This window comes from Macadamia integrifolia, chromosome 5 (genome assembly GCF_013358625.1).
Source record: "Macadamia integrifolia cultivar HAES 741 chromosome 5, SCU_Mint_v3, whole genome shotgun sequence".
NCBI classification, from domain to species: domain Eukaryota; kingdom Viridiplantae; phylum Streptophyta; class Magnoliopsida; order Proteales; family Proteaceae; genus Macadamia; species Macadamia integrifolia.
This window is the reverse complement of record NC_056561.1, coordinates 34,077,947-34,097,045: the sequence shown is the minus strand read 5'-3', so window position 1 is coordinate 34,097,045 and position 19,099 is coordinate 34,077,947. Positions and strand designations below refer to the sequence as shown.

The window sequence follows — 19,099 nt, the reverse complement described above, 5'->3', positions numbered from 1 at the left end:
AGAGAGAGAGATCTTCGTTTACCTTGAAGATGGTAGACAAGAAAATTTGTACCGAGCAGAGCTTCTCGCCTCTCGCCTCCTGCAAGTGAAAATGGGGTTAGGGTTCCTTGAAACATAACAAAGTCATGTTTTGAGGGTAATTTTCCCATTTACCCTTCATAACTTATAAGTGATACATATTTCGGCGCCTTTTGCTCAGAATGAATTCTAAAAGTGAAAAGCAAGTATTTTATACTCCAAAAAATGGATTCAAAAGTCTCATAAGTGCCCGGTTCATTTAAAAAAAATAAGAAATTGAACTGGGCTTCCATACAGGTTTTACCTCATTTCTGTTTCAAAAAAATAAAAAAACATCAGAACCCATTTTTTAGAATGTTACAGTACATAGCCTTAGTCCTCCTCCAGTAATAGAATTGTGATAGGACTCTATCCACCGAGGATAATACATAAAATAGGAATATTTACTATAAAAGGAGAAAAACATGTAGGATGGAGTCCTTCCAAACCACCTTAAGTTCATCAGAAGCAGAGGGACGTTTTCTGGTAGAACTCTATAGGATCCGATCTTATAAGAGAGTATCAAAAGGATAGCTATAGGTAGGATCTCTAACTTGGGCATTGAAGGATTAATCCCGAAGCCACCTCCAGACATCTCTCTTCTGTGTTATTGCATGACCAACATTCAGAAACAACCTCTATAAGGAAAAAGTACATAAGCTCAGAAATTTATTTATTTATTTATTTTTGGGTTGGGGGAGGTGTGTTTTGACCCTTTTGGGTGTGCCAAGGTGGGCCATGGGATAGAGTAAAATTGTGAATTTTTGGACAAGATTCTTTTGACGAGGGTATTTCTAGAGAATTTCACCATCTTTGTTACATTAACAAATAAAAAAATTATATGATTATCCACTTTTGAGTTTCTCTTTACAAAATTATTCATCAAAAGTTTTAGTTAACAAAAATACTTAAAATTAGGTTTATCTTTACAAAATTATCTACTTAAAGTTTAAGTTAACAAAAATATCCAAAATTGAGTTTGGGTTTAAAAAACTACCCACTCAAAGTTTTAGTAATAAAAAAATACATGATTTTATATGGAAGATGAAGAATCACTATTTTGGATAGTTTTGTAAATCCAAATGGAATTTTAGATATTTTTATTAATTAAAACTTTAAATAAATAATTTTGTAAATTTAAACCTAAACTTGAGTATTTTTGTTAACTAAAATTTTTTGTGGATAATTGTATAAAAGGAAACCAAAAATTTGGTAATCATCTAACTTTCCCTTAACAAATCTCCGAGGACGTCACTGGATTTTTCAAAAAAGACTACCATAAAAAATTACAGATATCTGTACGACTCCACTTTCCTCCGTAAGGCACCGCCGTCCTTATCTCACCAAAGGACGAGCACTTCCCCATACACCAGGGCATCGTGTCACCCTTCACATCCCACCACGTGTCCCAATCGCTTTCTTATTCCTTATTAGTCAACCATATGCCATTGTCCACGATCGAAGAAGCCGCCACTTTCCATCCACTCTCCCTACGTATTACACGTGTCGCATCCTACGCAGTGCTCGCAAGATCACAAAGATAGGCACGTGTCTCGCTCTTTCCCTTCTTTCTCTCTCTATAAATACTGACTTCCCCTATCCTTCTTCACCGATCTGAATTCAAGAATCGTATTGTAATCTCCTGAAAAAGTTTTTCTTTTGGTCAAGAATCTCTCTTTGTTGTTTCAATTCCAAAAAAAAGTCCGATGATCCAAAACAGTGACGACACAAATCGCCGGATCTTGAGATTTCCGGCAGTTCATCCCTGTCAATCAGTCTCCCCAAGAACCCTTCTTCTTGATCTCATCTCTCTCTCTCGTAACATATGTGATTACAAGTCGAAGGTGTTCGCTACCCAGAAAAGGAATGCAAGAGAAGCGATTCGTCAAATTAGAATTCTTCTTATCTTCTTCGAAGAAATTCGTGACCGCCATGATTCAGCTTTGCCTGATTCTGTTAGGCTCTGTTTCTCAGAGCTGCATCTTACTCTCCAGAAGCTCCGGTTCTTGTTGGAAGATTGTACCCGTGAAGGAGCTCGGGTTTGGATTCTGATGAAGTGCGAACGAGTATCGACGGAATTCAGAGTTCTAATCAGGACGATAGCTACGGCTCTGGATGTGCTTCCTTTGTGTTCGATCGATGTTTCCAGTGAAGTTCGAGAATTGGTCGAATTAGTGGCCAATCAGGCTTTCAAGGCGAAATTTGATGTCGACCCAGATGATGAAAGGGCAGCGAAAGGTGTTCTTGCCATTTTAAATCAGTTCGAGAGCAAGATCGTTCCTCATTGGATCGATGTTAGACGGGTTCTTGACTACCTCAAGATTCGAAGCTGGAGCCAGTGTAATAAGGAGATCAAGTTCTTGGACGAAGAGATTGATTCGGAAAGCTCCAAAGGGGAGGAGAGGGAGTTTATGCTTCAGAGTAGTCTAATGGGTTTCATGTGTTACTGTCGAGTCGTAATTTTCGATGTTGTGGATTGTCGAAGTAACAATCGTTCCGATTTCAGATGCAATGGGGAGGTGCTCAGTTGCTTGAATCCGGAGGATTTCCGATGCCCAATCTCTCTGGAGCTCATGGTTGATCCAGTGACCATATCTACAGGCCATACTTATGATCGATCTTCAATCCTTAAATGGCTCAAATCCGGAAACTTCACCTGTCCCAAAACAGGGGAGAAGCTAACGTCTACGGAACTGATCCCTAATTCAACTCTGCGCAAGCTTATCCAGAAGTTCTGTTCCGATAATGGAATTCCAATTGCTGAACCTGGCAGCAGGAGTCGTGACATAACAAGAACAGTTCTTGCGGGCAGTAACGCAGCTGCAGAAGCCATGAATCAGCTCGCCAGATATCTTGCCCCCAGGCTTGAAGTCGGAACAGGGGAAGAGAAGAACAAAGCCGCTTATGAGATCCGTTTGCTCTCAAAATCCAGTATTTTCAACAGGGCTTGCTTCGCGGAAGCCGGTACGATCCCTCCTCTACTGGTTTTACTTTCTTCCATTGACCCATCAATCCAAGAGAATGCAATTGCTGCCCTATTAAATCTGTCAAAGTATTCCAAGTGCAAGACAGAGATTGTCGAGAATGGTGGGTTGAGATTGATTCTGGATGTTCTAAGCAGAGGTTTGAAGATGGATTGTCGCCAAATCGCAGCTGCTACTCTGTTTTATCTTTCTTCAGTGGAAGAGTACAGGATCTTGATAGGAGAAACACCAGAAGCAATCCCCTCCTTGGTGAACCTGATTAGGGAGGGGAATCCAAGAGGAAAAAAGAATGCTGTGGTTTCGATTTTCGGGCTTCTTCTCTACCCAGGGAACCATGAAATGGTGATTGAAGCAGGGATAGTCCCATCGCTGGTTGATCTTCTCACATCTTCAGAAAGAGAAGATCTTGTTACTGATTCTCTAGCAGTTCTAGCAAGGTTAGCCGAGAAACCCGATGGGACGATTGTGATCCTCGGGACCTCAGCTTTACCTCATCTGATTAGGATTTTAAACTCCTCCACATCTAGAGTAGAGAAGGAGTATTGCGTTTCATTGTTGCTCTCCTTGTGCAATAATGGCGGGGCAGAGGCGATGTCGATCTTGCAGAGCACCCCTTCCCTTATGGCATCCTTGTATTCTCTACTCACAGATGGCACCTCTCGTGCTAGTAAGAAGGCTAGTTCACTCATCAGCATCCTCCATGAATTCCACAGTTCTAGTTCCACTGGATTGTTGGCTCCAGAGGTACCTCAAGAACGATTTGTTCACGTACGTTGATCCAATTTTGTTCCATTTATTCTTTTTTCAAGCATCTGTGTAAATATCGATGCTTTTTCTTTTTTTCTTCCATTGAAGAAAGTTACATTAGCTCAGTTTTTTCAAGAGCTAAATATGGAGTCACAGTTTCTGATTATGAAGCTATGTACACCACATATATGTACTTATACAGTTGTGTATTCTGATATATTTGTTGTATTAAAGCAAATAAAGGTGTGTTACAGAGTTAAGATCCATATGTTGTCTTCTGCTGTGAACTTTAATCCCAGGTTATTGTAGCTCTTTTCAAGTACTGTGATTACCCTTTTCCCTTTGAGGATTTGAGGGGTTCTATCTAATGGAATTATATAACCTTGTCTTTGCCTCTGATTAATGATCACCATCTGTTTATGGAGATGAAATGCAAAGTATAAGGACTATAATAGAAAGAAAGAAAGTGGAAGAACCACACAGTTATTTGGAAAGTTTCCTGTTTCTGGTTATCATCTTTCTCAGAGAGCCCAGCAAAGGAACAAGATTTTGGAGCAATCAGAACAAGGGCCTCTCTCTGTTTAACAACCCAGCTGCATTAAAGTTTTATATGTGTTATGTGTAGAAGTCACTGTAGCTTTAACCCCAAGGGGAAAGCCAAGTTGGCAAAGGATCTTCGCCTCAGGAAGCGTGTGGTTCTGAGTTTGACTCCTCTTTAATTATTGAATGGTTCTCAATCAACTCTGGTATAATTCAGTCTATGCGGTTTTGGGGTCAATATGGACCTACAAGACTAGTTAGGCCGAAGGCTTAGATACCCGTCGTTAGTGGGGAAAAAAAAAAGAAAGGAAGAACTATTTGGAATTTTGGATCCCTGGTATTGTGTAAGGAGTTAAAGTTCTACTCTTTGGTGACTTCTTTTTGCCTTATACTGTTTGACAGTAATCAACTGTTGGTTCAAACAGATTCCAATAAACAAAAAAGATCCAGAAATCCAGTTTCCTCTATACATAATTATTCACCTGTTAATTTTTACTGTCGAGTTCAATACATATGGTTTGTTTGTGGCAGAATTGATCACTTAATTGTGACCTACCAGCCAAGCTTTCTCGGGTGGTGATTCATTCCATGATTTATAGGTAAGCAATAAACATTAGCTGCTTCTACAATTTTATAAATGATGTATAAGTAATAGCTATATCTTCCTAATCAAATGTTTAAGAAACCTCGCACTAGAATCCATGCCCTGTTCCGCGTAGATCAAGGGCGAACACTCATCATTTATGGCATGGACTACCAGGGTGTCTAATCCTATTTGCTCCCCATGCTTTCGCACCCCTGCTGGCTAATCATATGCCGGTGAATCAGATGCTGGATATTTGGGGCGAATCATACGTTGTTTGCCCACTTTAACTATAATGAATTGGTAACTGGCAAGGATGCGAGGTACTGCCAAAGTTACCAATACGGGACTACTTTAATCCCAAAAGGTGGCCAAATTCCCCACAACTATTATAGATATTTCCATTTCAGAATGAACTAAGCTTCAGGCAAGCAAGTCAGATTGACATAGCCTGAGAAGTGCTTCTTAAGGGCATCTAACATTTTGGCATAAATTTTTTCCTTTTCAGATCGAAATGCATGATGGGGTTCCATGCGATAGTAATGATCCTGCATCAAGTATGAGTAGCATGATGTGAAGGTTTACAAGGATTTTGGGGCCCTCTCCTTAGTGGGGGGGTTTTTTTTTTTTTCCCCCTCTGATCGGTATAGATAATGTTATTAATATAAAATAGTGTTGATTGCCTTAGTAGTTAGCTTTTAAGGGTGAGTTCTATCCGAATTCTAACAACATTACCTACTAATGACTAGTATTGATTAATTTAACTTGATACATATTTTTAACCTTTTCTTATTCAACCTAAAAGCATTACAACATGTGAAAAAATTTAATGGTTAGTTTCCCTCGGGACAAGGAAAGAATTCTTACACAATGAGACATGTGGTTAAGTTTAACTTTAAATTTTGACAGATGGTTAATAAATAGCGTTCAAATTGTCTATAGTAGCATCCAAAGGTTGGGAAGATCTGACCATACACGCCAGCCATTGGTTCACTGTATCTCACCACCTCGTTGCACACGATTTCAACGCTAATAAATATGGTCCAACACTATCCAATTGTGAGTTTTCACATCAACTTTTACCAATTTGAAGTCTGAAAGTATACGCGTAAATTATTTCCCATATGATTATGATGAATCACAATATTTTGACATGCATAAAATTTAAGAATTGCTTTATTTATCCCATTATTTTGTTTAGATTAGATTGATTGATTAGTTTACCATTCCATGTTGCAAAGGAAAAATGGTTGGTGGGTGGGTGGGTGCGTGGATGGCATCCCAACTCAAGAAGGGTAGCCAGGGGTGGAGGTTGTGGGAGGGGGCAGGGTGAGTCGAAATAGTGACCTCTTCCTTGATATAGGTTAGGGCACTACAATTTTGTTGGGTATTTGTAATATCATTTTTTCTCTGCGTTGTTTTGTTTAGATTCATGTCACCAACTCCATCAAGTTGAAATAAGACAAATTTATTGTTATTATTGTTGTTATTTTCATCATTATCTAATCATCTATCTATTTATTTGATACTGTTAATTATGTGTCAAGATAATGTTTAAAAAGAAATTAGAGACAACTGAAGAATCAGATGGAAAAATCTTCATAAATGTCGGACATGTAACATTTGAGTATACGAGGAATTCTCATTAATCCAATGGTACCAAATATTAATCCATAGGGGATGGTGTAGGGCATTCTCACTTGACTGGAGGTTTTGGTTTCTTTTCTCCATAAAGAATAACGGCAAGGGAATCCTGTCCATCTAACGTTCCCCATGCCCGAATACAATTGGAAATGAAAATAATCAATACGTGCAGACATACTTGGGTCTTTTCACACCTAGTCGTTTTTGGGCATGGGGAATACTAGACGGATAAGGTTCTTTTCTCCAAAAAATAATAAAATAAGGGAAAAATAATGCTACCAAGCTGCATAGCATACAGTAGTACCTCCCTATGTTTATCTCTCTCCTCCCTCTTATGAATTGACATATCTAACCCCTATCGTGGGAGGAGAGAAAATAGGGGATGAGTTCCTATTCAAGAGCATAACTTATACTTGTGCCCCCTGTGTCTATCTCTCCTCGCACAATAGAGGCAGATATGTCATTTCATATATAAATCATAGATATAGACACAAGGAGGTCCTCTTCTCAACAAGAACATTATATCATAGAATAATGGGAGAAGATTATCTGACCAAGTGGCATAGAGGAATGCACCAATAAGGCATGAAAATACGTTTCATACATAACATAGGGTAACGAGGTCATTTACGAAGAGGGAGATAGAGAGGATGCTAGTAGTGCTTAAAGAAGTTTTTCCCTACTACAGTAAGCTCTTGTGCCCAGACATGGAAGTGCACGAGATTACAGTGTTGCCCCCCATGAAATAAAAAAAAAAAATCCATCTATCTTGATGCCAGCACGTTCCTCTTGTTGGCCCCTACACGTGCAAGGGCCGTACGACCAGGCAACCTTCTTTTTCCCTACAAGAATTATCTCTAGTAGCTCTTCCCATAATATCATCGTCTTCCTTATTATTCGTCGTTGTTCCCTCATATTAAGGGTGTCAATTAATCCGATTCTGAGCTATCAATCCAATTCTTTAACATTAGAGTGAGAACCAAACCAATAAGTTAATCGGTTCCAAACTTGAGAACTAGGACCATTACCTAGTGGGTGAGCCTGTTCCGATTTGCATTCCTAATCGCTTCCAAGCAGGAAAAAAAAAAAAAAAACAAATCCCTAACACATGATACATATATTCAATATGAGAAAGAAAACAACCTAGTTACATGGCCCTTGCCCCAGTCAAAGGCAACAATCACTTACCCATTCAATAATATTATAATCATGTTGTGTTTGGTATTTATTCAGTTCTAGAAATGACGTTTCGTGTCAAAAACAGAATTTTCAATTTATGTGTCAAAATGTCGTTTAAAAAAAAAATTGGTGTTTGGTGAACCTGTTTCAACAACGATTACCCTAGTTCACTATTTTTGTATTTTGAACGAAATCGAAATGACGGAACAAAGTTTTATCGTTCCATCATTTTGCATTTCTAGTTTTTTTTCCCCTCTTTTCGTTCAAAAAAATATATATATTCTAAAAAACACCAAGTTGACACCAAACACATTATTTTTGTTTTTGTTCCCATAGAATGGAAAAACGTCTAGATGACTACCAAATGAAGTCGAAGACTTTTTTTTCTTTTTTTTTTTGGTAATCAATAAAACACTAATTTCAATCACATTAGATATCAAACCCAACATCATTTTTATTTTTTTTAATCAAACTACGAAACTGGTTTATATTACTTCTTATTTTATATTCAATTAATAACTAAGAACACCAACATCCTCATAAATTAGGATTATTTTAAAAATTGTTCTTAAGTTTGTATTCCCAAACAAACCTTTAAATTAACAAAGAAATATTTGATAAAATAGTATATGAGACAAGAGTTTGAGTTAAAATTGAAAAATGAAAAATAAAAGGTTAAATCTTAGCTCCCATGACACTAAGTCGTAAAAATTATTTGGAAAAAAGAACCCTGTACCTAAGCTGGTCAAATATGAAAAGACCATACTGCCCCCAATTTTGTGCGTTATGTATGCTTTTGCACATCCTCTCATTGACCTGCTATTCTGGTGTTTCCAGCGCCAGATCTGCAGAGTTCTCCAAATTATATAGAGTTAAGATGTGGATTGATCCACAACCGGACCAATAAGCTATTGGGTGGATCTATTCTTGTTCCTAGTGGGTCGGTTCCAGTTCCCGGTTCTGGACCAACATTGATACTCTTACCACGGATCCGTATACCCAACTCGAAACTCTCGTACAAAATCGTTTCTAGGGTTTCTCGTAACTTTTTGTTTCCTGTTTGAAATGTCGACGGAATCCAAAACTGTGACAGAGGATTCACAGACTGATCTTTCTGAGGACGACGATGAATCTGAAGAATTCGAAATTGACGAAGAATATGCCGAAGGTATCTGTTGGATTTCTCTTTTTTAGTTCTTTTTGTTTGCATTCATATTTACATTTTTGTTAAATTTCATTTTGCAGTTAGTTGATGTTCTATCTCATTCTCTAGTTTTTAATTGTTCAATCTTAAACCTGCAAGCTTTGGATTTCTCTACTGTGTTTTTTCCCCTTCGAATCGTTCACCTTGTCTTTCATTTGGAGTTTGAAGTCATCTAGTGATTCAGATTTTTGTGTTCAATTCTTGGTAAGTTCACATGATTCAATATTGATTCACTAAGTACAAGAATTTATTATCAATATGATACATTCTGTATATGATTACATCTGATTTCAATTCACTTGGAGAGTTATTTATGTTTTGCTTCATGTTTAGTTTTTATTATTAAAAACTGATCATAATCTGCATTGGTTGACTCACAATGCAATATTTTCTTTATTAGCACATGGTCTGAGTTCACTCATTTTAGACATTTTTTATCACTTTCAGGTGATCTGATTCTGATCTTAGTGTTCTGAAGTCCAGATTAAACAACCTCTAGATAATATTAGTATCTGGGTGATACTAATTTTTATAGTTAAAAGTCTTTTTAAGCATCAATCTGCAGTCTAAACTCAATCTGGTTCCTCTGGGAAAGAGACTATGTCCCAATTGTTTCTCTTTCCTTTTCAATAAAATTTGAAATGGTACAGAGGATAATAGTTGTCATTTTGTTGATTGGGAATAGAAAAATGATGTCTCCCCTTGTCAAATTTATTGATAGTGGTTTCTCTGTTTTCATTTCCATCTATCATGACTGTGATTGCAAATGAAGAATGTCAGAAAGTGCAAAAAATTCATAATGGTGGACTGCTCATATTTAAATTGTGAAGCTTATTTAACACTTTAATCTACGAGTCCATCATCTCCCTGACCTCATCATGTAGCTCCCTCCCTGTTTCTCTCACATGCATACGTGGGTTGGTCAAAGAATCTCTTCCTCGTAAGCGGTAAGGGTGTGAGTCGTGTGACTTAACGCTTAAGGGTGATTGTATTGGTTAGGTGCCATACAAGTCTAGAGGAGCTAAGAGAAGTTGAAATTTGTCCAAATGACCAGAATCTTGTTTGTAGTCTGAGTCTAGTTGTTCAGAGACTGATTCTTGTTTGTCTTTTGGGACATTGTTGAGAAGAAGTATGAGTCCTATTTACTTCCGTGTTGATATCAAAATGCCACTTTGCACAGCTCACATCAATCTTCCTCACAATAGGAACAACTCTAGTTGAGGTGATCAAAATTTAAAAATAAATGAAGTTATTCTGTGTATGAGAATACTGAAGCATCATAGGCACTCTATGTAGGATTGATCATTTTTATACAGAGTTTGAAGTTAAAAAAGGGTACTTTGACTGCAGATGTTTCAAATGGATTGAAGTCCCTTTCAAAGTACTTAAATTGGAGAATGGAAAGATCTGCACCTCCTTCTGCTCCTCCCTCAGATAGTGTTGACTACAGCATAACTGCCTGTCTTGCTTTGCTGGAAACCCTACCTAATGTGCCAGAGGAGTTGTACAAGAAGGCTCTCAAACGTATACTGGAGGACCCAAAATGGAGGCAATCATTCATTGTAGTCATTCCTGAAAGAAGGACTTGGCTGCTAGAGATGTTAGAGTTGTGAAGATGATGTAGTACTGATTTGGGATGATTCGCTGTCTGGACTAACCGTGTGTAAGTGGTTCAGTTATTCGAGGAGAAGCATAGTTTATGGTCCTGGGAGATGCTTAGTTTTCAAATGGATGAGTATTTGAATCACTAAAGTCAATGTTTTGTAAATTTTAAGTTGATTAAACAATGCAAGATTTGATGATGGGGACCTCTCATTTGACCACGAAAGCTACTAACCACTCATGTAATGTACTCTTAACTTCCCTAACCCCTCATTTCTAATGCATCTTTCACACTTTATGAGATTCCCACTATTGCATATTTTTACTCCTCACACATGCATTTCAAAAACTTCACTAGTCATGAGCCTCTTCATTTAGCAACCTAAAACATATCTTGTAGAGGCTCCATTGAAGTCAAACAGAGCTGCATCACGGAAAAAGGGGGTTGGAGAAGGGGTGCACCAAGTGTACAAATTAACTAGGCAACAACAAGAAAATAGCAAAAAAGATTGCCACGATGCTGGTGTGTAGTTTCCCCCTCACATGATTTTCTCTCGGGTGCCATTTGGAGTTATGGATGATTATCTTTTTTTGGAACATCCATTGGTGTGGTGTGTAGATTCTCTTCACATTGCAGTGTGGGAAACCCTCTCTCCGAAGAAAAGAAAATAGGCAACAAGAAGGCAACTACAATGAGATATAGTAGATTTTCAAGAACATTGGTCGCATGCTCAAGTTATACCCTAGTCCAATACAGTTCATGTTGAAGGTGCCAACCTAGCTGGCGTGATGGTTTGGACCGTGGCCAGTTGGGTCAAATTCCAACTTGCGTTAATGTCTTAAAACTTTTTGGTTGAAGTTAACTTCATTTTGTTTGTTTTTTTCAGTTGGCTATTACGAAAACTCATTTCAACCACTAAGCTTCAACATATCCACTCGTAGCCAATTGTAATAGTTTTCCAATATCGAATCTCACACTCTTTTTTAATGAATTCCAACAGTCCAACCTAATACTTTTGGGGATGGGGGGTGTAATAGATCTCTCTCATGAACCTGTTAAATTACTTTTTCAAATCTGGATTTTGTTATTATGATTTGTGCAATTGTATCTAATTCTTTTTTGGTAAAGGCAATTGTATCTAATTCAGGTCTTAATATCTCTGATTGGGCCATTTATTTTTTATATAAAGGAAATTGTATCTCATTCACAATCGATTACCTGATGACAGAAAATTCAGTTGAAGCAAGCTCCAGGGGTTTCCTACTTGGGGTGCAGTAGGCGCAATTGAAAGGATGGAGTATCAAGGAAGTTTGGAACAATTTTAAAGAGTTACGACATCTATTTTTGACCTTACAACCACCTCATGGCCTTGGAGTGTAGTTCCTCTCTTACTTGATGTCTATAGTACTCTTCCTAACCTTTCTTTTTGACTTAGGCCTATGAATGAGGTGATTTTTTTTTTTGCCAAATTAGCTTACAATGCTATGGTTAACAAAACTTTTTATGTCTACGTGTAACCCGGATGACAATGTATTTAACTCTTTACTTTAATTTATCTTCTTCTTTCTTTAAAAAAATAAATAAATAAAATAATCTCTCTCTCTCTCTCTCTCTCTCTCTCTCTCTCTCTCTCTCATACACATGCACATATGAAATGACTTTACTGTCCTCCTATGTCTGAAACCGTTCTATCTCACCTCATTTGTGTGCTCGTCTATACTGTTTGCTTAGGAGCCCCTCTCCCATTTGTATTTATAAAATATTTTCACCAAAGTCATAAATAAATAATAAAATAAAAAGAGGTTAATTAGTGTCACAACTAGACATGCAGTCCAAGGCCTAGATGCGTAGTCCAAGGTGCTCCCAATCCTTGAATTTACACTACACAGCTTGTTATGCGACAGAGGATCCTTACACCTTGGGCCACTCAAACGGGGTGTTTAGTACTTTTCACTACATGTAAATAGTTATCCCTATGATTAAGATGGACCTCAATATTTTGAAATGTACAAAAGTTAAGAATTGCTTTATTTATCCTATGATTTGGATTAAGAATAAATTGACCCGATCACCACTCCATGAGGCAAAGGAAAAATATTATTGGTTATTGCAATAGCACGTTTTATGGTCATGTTATTTTCATCATCATCATCATCTTAGTTATCTCTCCATTTGCTATTGTTATTTGTTAAAATAAAACTTAAGAGTACAAATTTTAAAACTCAAATAAATAAATAAATTAGGAATAAATATTAGATGTGTTATGCGTGGAGTACGTGAGAAATTTCATATTTATCCCATTCCATTTAGTTGGGACAAAATTGGAATCCAACTTCTCTTCATAGAATTCAGGGACCAGAAAGTGATCCCCATAGCTGGAGGACCTGGGCACACGTCCTGAGGTTGCTCCAATCGTGGGATCACTCTCTGCTCCCTAAGCTTTATAGAGGGAAATCCTATCCACAAAGCTGAGTTATTGTTGTTGATTGTCACCATTTTCAAGTTCTGACAGGCCATTCTCTCGAAGAGTGGATTTTTGTTCCAGCATGTCTTCTTCATTTATACTACCATCTAGGATTCGACTGTCTAGATTCGCTGCAAACAAATTGTTTAGAGGGAATGGCGCAACAGTTGTGACCCTAATTTCCATCTTTTGCTTGCCATAAAACACAAAATCTTGAAAAGACACCTTCTAGTATGCATTTTTATCCACGAGAGCTTCCTTCTGACAATCAGTGGATTTGTTCAAGTTCCATAGTTATTACATGGGTTTTACCAAAAGAAAAAGGTTATTACATGGGTTATTTCCGGTTCAAGTTCCATAGTTATTACATGGGTCTTACCAAAAAAAAAAATGTTATTACATGGGTTGTTTCCGATTCATAGCGGGTTGGTTTCGATTCCCGGTTCCTGGTTCTGGACCCAAATCTGAAGCCATTACCTATGGGTGTCAAAACCTAGCTCGAACCGGTAAAATCCAAATTGAACCAAATCGATCCTTATTGGATTGGTTTTGAACTGTTCAACTGGTCCAAATCGAACCGACCAATATTCAAACCAAAACCAAACTGAATAAAACCGATACAAAAATAAATGATTATGAGATAATAAATTGATGAATTGACCATCCATTTTTTACAATGTTAGTGAGAAAAATTTTTATTCTAAGGAGAATTGTTGCAAATCATTGAATATTAGGTTATGAATAGAAAAATTGATTTGTAAATTGTAATAATGCTTTCATTGATTTCCTTGTTTACTATACAAAACTAGTTGGATAGTTAAATGAATGATTAATAATAGGGTTTATTCTGTGATTTCAATATTAGTTATCTTATTGGTAATTTGTTATTCCTTGGTTCAATATTAGTTATCTTTCTCTTACAACAATAAACCATGATTTAATCACAAATTTAAAGTGTTTTTTTATCAAATCTTATCACTATAAGTTATATGAATATAAGATTTCATTATGCTTCAAACCCAATAAACTGATCTAAACTGGTATTAACCTGATATTAAAAAACTGAAATAAATCAAAATCAAATAGGACCAAAATCAAAACCGAAGTTCCTTAATGGATTGATTTTGGTCTCCCTCATTCTTAGATCGAAACCGATTCAGCCCACCGAAATCAAATCGAACCGACCGATTGACACCCTGCCATTACCTCGTGTACCCAAGTCGAAACTCCATTCACTGTCACTCTTTTGTTTTGACTTCTTTGGAAGCGATTCCTTCCGTGCTTGAAGCCAAAATCGTTTTTAGGGTTTCCCTGTAGCTTTCTGTTTCCTGTTTGAAATGGCGACGGAATCCAAGGTTGTGTCTGAGGATGCCAAGATTGATCTTTTTGAAGACGATGATGAATTTGAGGAATTTGAAATTGGCGAAGGTAACTTATGGATTTTTTTTGTTTGCTAAATGTCATTTTGAATTTAGTTGATGTTCTATATCGTTCTTTAGTTGTTAATTGTTCCAGCTTAGACCTGCCGGATTTGGATTCCTCTGTTGTGTTTTCCCCCTTTGAATTGTTCACCTTGTTTTTCATGTGGAGTTTGAAGTCTTCTCTTTTCATTTTGTCGATTCGGAATAGAAAAATGATGTTTCCCCTTGTCAAATTTTTTGATAATGGTTTCTCTGTTTTTCATTTCCATCTATCAGTGACTGGAATTGCAAATGAAGAATGTCAGAAAGTGCAATAATTCTTATTGGTGGAATGCTCATATTTAAATTGTCACTTTGGGTGTGAACCGTATTTCAAACTTTAATCTGCTGGTCCATCATCTCGCTGACTTTAGCATGTAGCTCCCTCCCTGTTTCTCTCACACCCATATGTGGGTTGGTGAAATAATCTCTTCCTCGTAAGGTATAAGGGTATGACTTAACAGTTAAGGGTGATTTATTGGTTAGGTGACCATATAAGTCTAGAGGATCTAAAATCAGTTGAAAGTTGCCCAAATGACCAGAATCTTGTTTGTGATCTGGGTCCAGTTATTCAGAGACTGAATCTTGTTTATGTTTTGGGACATTATTGAGAAGAAGTATGAGTTCTATTTACTTCCATGTGGATGTGAAAATGCCACTTTGAGCAGCTCACTTAGATCTATGGGAACAACTTTAATTGAGGTGATCGAAGAAATGAAGTTATTTTGTTTATGAGAATACTAAAGCATCGTAGGCACTCTTATGTAGGATTGATCATTCTATGCAGAGTTTGAAGTTAAAAGGGTTACTTTGACCGCAGATGTCGTAAATGCATTGAAGTCCATGGGAAAATATTTTGCTTGGAAAATGGAAAGGGCGGGCAGTTCCTCTGCCACATCTGCACCTCCTTCTGCTCCTCCCTCAAGGAGTATTGACTACAGCACAGCTGCCTGTCATACTTTGCTGGACACCATACCTGATGTGCCAAAGGAGTTATACATGAAGGCTCTCAAACGTATATGGGAGGACCCAAAATGGAGACTAGCATTCATTGTATCCATTCCTGAAAGAAGGACTTGGTTGCTAAAGATGTTAGAGTCATGAAGATGATGTGATGTTCTGTGTGTGGTACTGATATGGGATGATAAACTTTTTAAGTTTTATTTGGGATGATGCTTGATGATTTACTGTTTATGCCATCATTAGAATGATGTTGGATGGTTGGATGTTGGATGGTTGGATTTTTTCAAATCATGTATGGATTTTAGGTTTTGCATTTTTTTTTTTCCTTATAATTTTTGTTGTTGTTGAACTTTATTTTGCATGATTTGTTTTTTAATTTATTGTTAATGTGTTGCAGTTATGGCATCAAATTACAATATGCTAAATGATTCATCGACTGAGGATGATGATTTCCTCATTGTTGCATTTGTACCATTGATCAATGTTGTACTCAATACTGGAGAACATTGTAAGGATGGTAGTTTACGAGATATTGAATGGACATATAGACCGATGCTATCAATAATTCAGGATCAACTGATGTATTCCTTTAAAGCTCAAAAGAAAATTCTATAGGACTGTTCCACGACCGGCTATGATGTATGTACAAAATGTTGAGTAGTTAAGAAATATTATACAAAGCAGTTATGTGTAGCAGAGGTGAGGATGTTAAGGTGGAAGTGTGGCAAAAATAAGAAGGATAAAGTAAGGAATAAACATATTAGAGCTAATTTGGGAGTTGCCCTGATCAATGGCAAGCTTCGAGAAAGTTGTTTGAGATGGTATGGTCATGTTCAAAGGAGGCCTGAAGATGCCCCAGTAAGGAGAAATGATATGATTCCGATTGAAGGAGTTAAAAGATCTAGGCGCAAGCCTAAAATTACCATAGGAGACGTAGTGAGGAATAAAATGCATAGTCTTGGTCTTGTTCCAAGTATGACCTCAAAGAGAGCTGATTGGAGGGCAAGGATTCATGTAGCTGACCCATTTAGTTGAGATTTTCTTGACTTGTTGGTGTTGTGCTTTTTTCCTTTCACTTTCATTCCTCCTATTTTGTTTTTGCACCGATCCATATAGTCGACCCTAGTTTGTTGGGATAAGGTTGAGTATGTTGTTGTAGAATGGCATGTTTTCCTAAACGTATATACTCTAATGAGACATAAAAAGTTGGTTGGAAGACATTCATTATGTTAGAGTAGATGAATAGTTTGCAATGTTCTTGTTTATGGTAGGAAGGGGTGCAAGTAATAGAGATGGTCAAGAAATATTCAAGTACTCTGGAGAGACAATTAGCCATATCTTTGGCACAATGTTGAAAGCTATGTGTAAATTGGCGAAGGAAAAAATTAGGCCACCATAGTTTATTCGATGCCTCCCCAGAGATTACTTTAAAACCGAAATACTATCCCTATTTTAAGGAATCTCAAATATTATATTTCTTTCAATCATAGGATTACAATTTTTTCTGTCAAGCTTGTTTTTGTTAAACAAACATATACTCAATGCTTGTTTCTTTAGGATTGCATCAGTGTCATCGATGTTAGTCATGTTAGTGTTGTAGTCCACCAAACCCGATTCTAAAATCGGAAAGGAATTACAATACAGAAAGTGATGTGTGCATGTTCTTTGGACATGAGATTCGCATTTGTATACGTGGTGTTGAACAAAACTAGGAGTAGCAGCAATGATGTAAAAGAAACGACAGAAAAACAAGAGTTAAAAGAGAGGACAGAAGATAATAGAAGAAGGAATCGCATGGGAGGGGGAGGGGGAGGGGAAGAACGCGCACACCAAACTAATTCAACTTCAATTCATTCTCAAATCTACTATTCCAATCGGTTACTCATTTATTATAAAACCCAAAAACATGTATGGAACCCAACCCTAGGCTTATTCCTAATAAAACAAGCCTATTTTGGTAATTAATCTGCATCAAGTAAAACTCAAATGAGAAGTTGCCTTATGTTTCTATAGCTACTCCAAAACAAAAGATTACATATCTTTCCCAAATAAAATAAATTTTAAATATCCTACCAAACAGCTACCAATATTTGGATCTAGTTCTTGGTCCGGGTTTTGGAACGGGTTTAGCCTCGTCCAAAGAACTGCTACTGCATCACCCTGTAATCAAACCTACTGTTATTACCATTTGTGTACAGTTTTGAGATCCTACTAGGGTTGGGTTGTTTTCTATCTAGCCTTACATTAACGCCACTGTTTCATGTTATATTTTCTCTAAAGATTAAAATAAAAAACCGCAGATATTTGTAGTTCTGTACAACTGCATTTTCATAAGGCACCCCATCCTTATCTCAAGATAACACGAGCAGATTCACTGGTTGATGTTGTTACATGTTGGATTTAGGGCTCTTTTTTAATTTGGTTTATTTCTTTCCTTTTTAGAGTTGGAACTTAGTTTGGTATTCAAATTTTATACTTATTTGAGTGAGATTTTATTTCTATCTTAGATTAAATGCAAATATTTATTTCAGTTTTAGAATAGGAAAGTAGGATTGTTATGAGTCTTTATGATGCAATTGGGCGTGGGAAGATTTGGGGTTAATTCGGTACGTTGAATATTAATTTGTTTCCTTATTGTTAGAGAAGGGTGTCCATCAAGTAAGTTGGGAGATGTTATTTCAGTTGCTAATTAGGTTAGTTTCCATTCAAATTAGTTTCAATTAATTGATTTTTTTTTCTTTATATAGCCATGTAACACAGTAGGGGACAGACTTGATTTGAAGAATTGAAATTTGATTGAGACTTTTGGCTTGAAACCATGGCTGCCGAGAGGCTTGCATATCCCTTCCTCCTTTGATCTTCTCCTTCTTCTTCTTCTTCTTCTCTGTTCCTGCAACCCTAGCAGTCCAAAAAGAGAGTTATTGATCTCCCTTGATTCTTCATCTTTCCATCTCAGATTCTAGGAACTGAGCCGATACCCAAGGGCAACCCAGGTTGCCAAATCTGAGACATATTAGTTCCCTGAACTGGGATTTCTAACCTGAGTTACAGGCCTGATCTCTGTTCTACTGGCAGAAAACTTTCAGGAGTCGTGCTTTGTTTCAGGTGAGATGATTAACTATACTACCAGTGGGTTAACGAGGCTTATGAGTGAAGTTTCAATTCCAGAATTTCAGACCCTTTAAGCTTCAATCGATTGAATCCCCTTCATTGGAAGCACTTCTCTTCTGTTGCCCACATCACAGGTTAAAGGTTGAAGATGAACCCTCTTCCCATTTAATGATTAGAACCCTTTTAACCCTTTATTCCTCTATTGCCCTTCCTTTTACCTGGTTATTACCTTAAGTATCAGTTTACCTATCTTTCCAGGAATACTCCTCTCTCATCTCACAATACTCCATTCACTTGTTTCCCAGTTATTAGCTTGGTTTCCAGTAATTACCAATCTGCCGTTCCCTTGAAACTTCACACAAATTTACTGCTCTGCCACTTAGCATTGGATTTGAGTGTTTACTTATTTGGTTGGCCCATAAGCTATCCGATTCCGGTTTTGGAACTTGAATCCACATCACTTTAAATACTCTTATTGTGGCCAACGATGGAAATTTTTTATTTTTTACTTCTTCTTCTTCTTCTTCTTCTTCTTCTTCTTCTTTTTTTTCTTTCTTTCT

The 19,099-nt window shown here is 37.1% G+C and overlaps 3 protein-coding genes across 5 annotated transcripts in view; all 3 read left to right on the top strand.

The window, feature by feature from the left end:
• The first annotated feature begins 1,661 nt into the window (after positions 1 to 1,661).
• On the top strand, positions 1,662 to 4,054 carry LOC122079043 (U-box domain-containing protein 19-like). The gene has a single exon (XM_042645266.1). The coding sequence runs from the start codon at positions 1,764 to 1,766 to the stop codon at positions 3,816 to 3,818; it is 2,055 nt and encodes a 684-aa protein (XP_042501200.1). The 5' UTR covers positions 1,662 to 1,763; the 3' UTR covers positions 3,819 to 4,054.
• Positions 4,055 to 8,628: 4,574 nt separating this feature from the next.
• Positions 8,629 to 10,843, top strand: LOC122078933. Its single transcript, XM_042645138.1, has 2 exons — positions 8,629 to 8,902; positions 10,289 to 10,843. Exons 1-2 carry the CDS (start codon positions 8,800 to 8,802, stop codon positions 10,549 to 10,551), a joined length of 366 nt encoding a protein of 121 aa, XP_042501072.1. The 5' UTR covers positions 8,629 to 8,799; the 3' UTR covers positions 10,552 to 10,843.
• Positions 10,844 to 14,174: 3,331 nt separating this feature from the next.
• LOC122080344 (protein DELETION OF SUV3 SUPPRESSOR 1(I)-like) overlaps positions 14,175 to 19,099 on the top strand; it is a 7,744-nt gene continuing 2,819 nt past the window's right edge. The window contains exons 1-2 of one of the 3 annotated variants that reach the window (XM_042647299.1): positions 14,175 to 14,433; positions 15,286 to 15,601. In XM_042647299.1, coding sequence (XP_042503233.1) covers positions 14,343 to 14,433; positions 15,286 to 15,569 — 375 coding nt within the window. In that variant the 5' untranslated portion in view covers positions 14,175 to 14,342 and the 3' untranslated portion in view covers positions 15,570 to 15,601. The remainder of the gene's footprint in view (positions 14,434 to 15,285; positions 15,602 to 19,099) is intronic. The other 2 variants (XM_042647298.1, XM_042647300.1) reach the window with 2 other exon arrangements.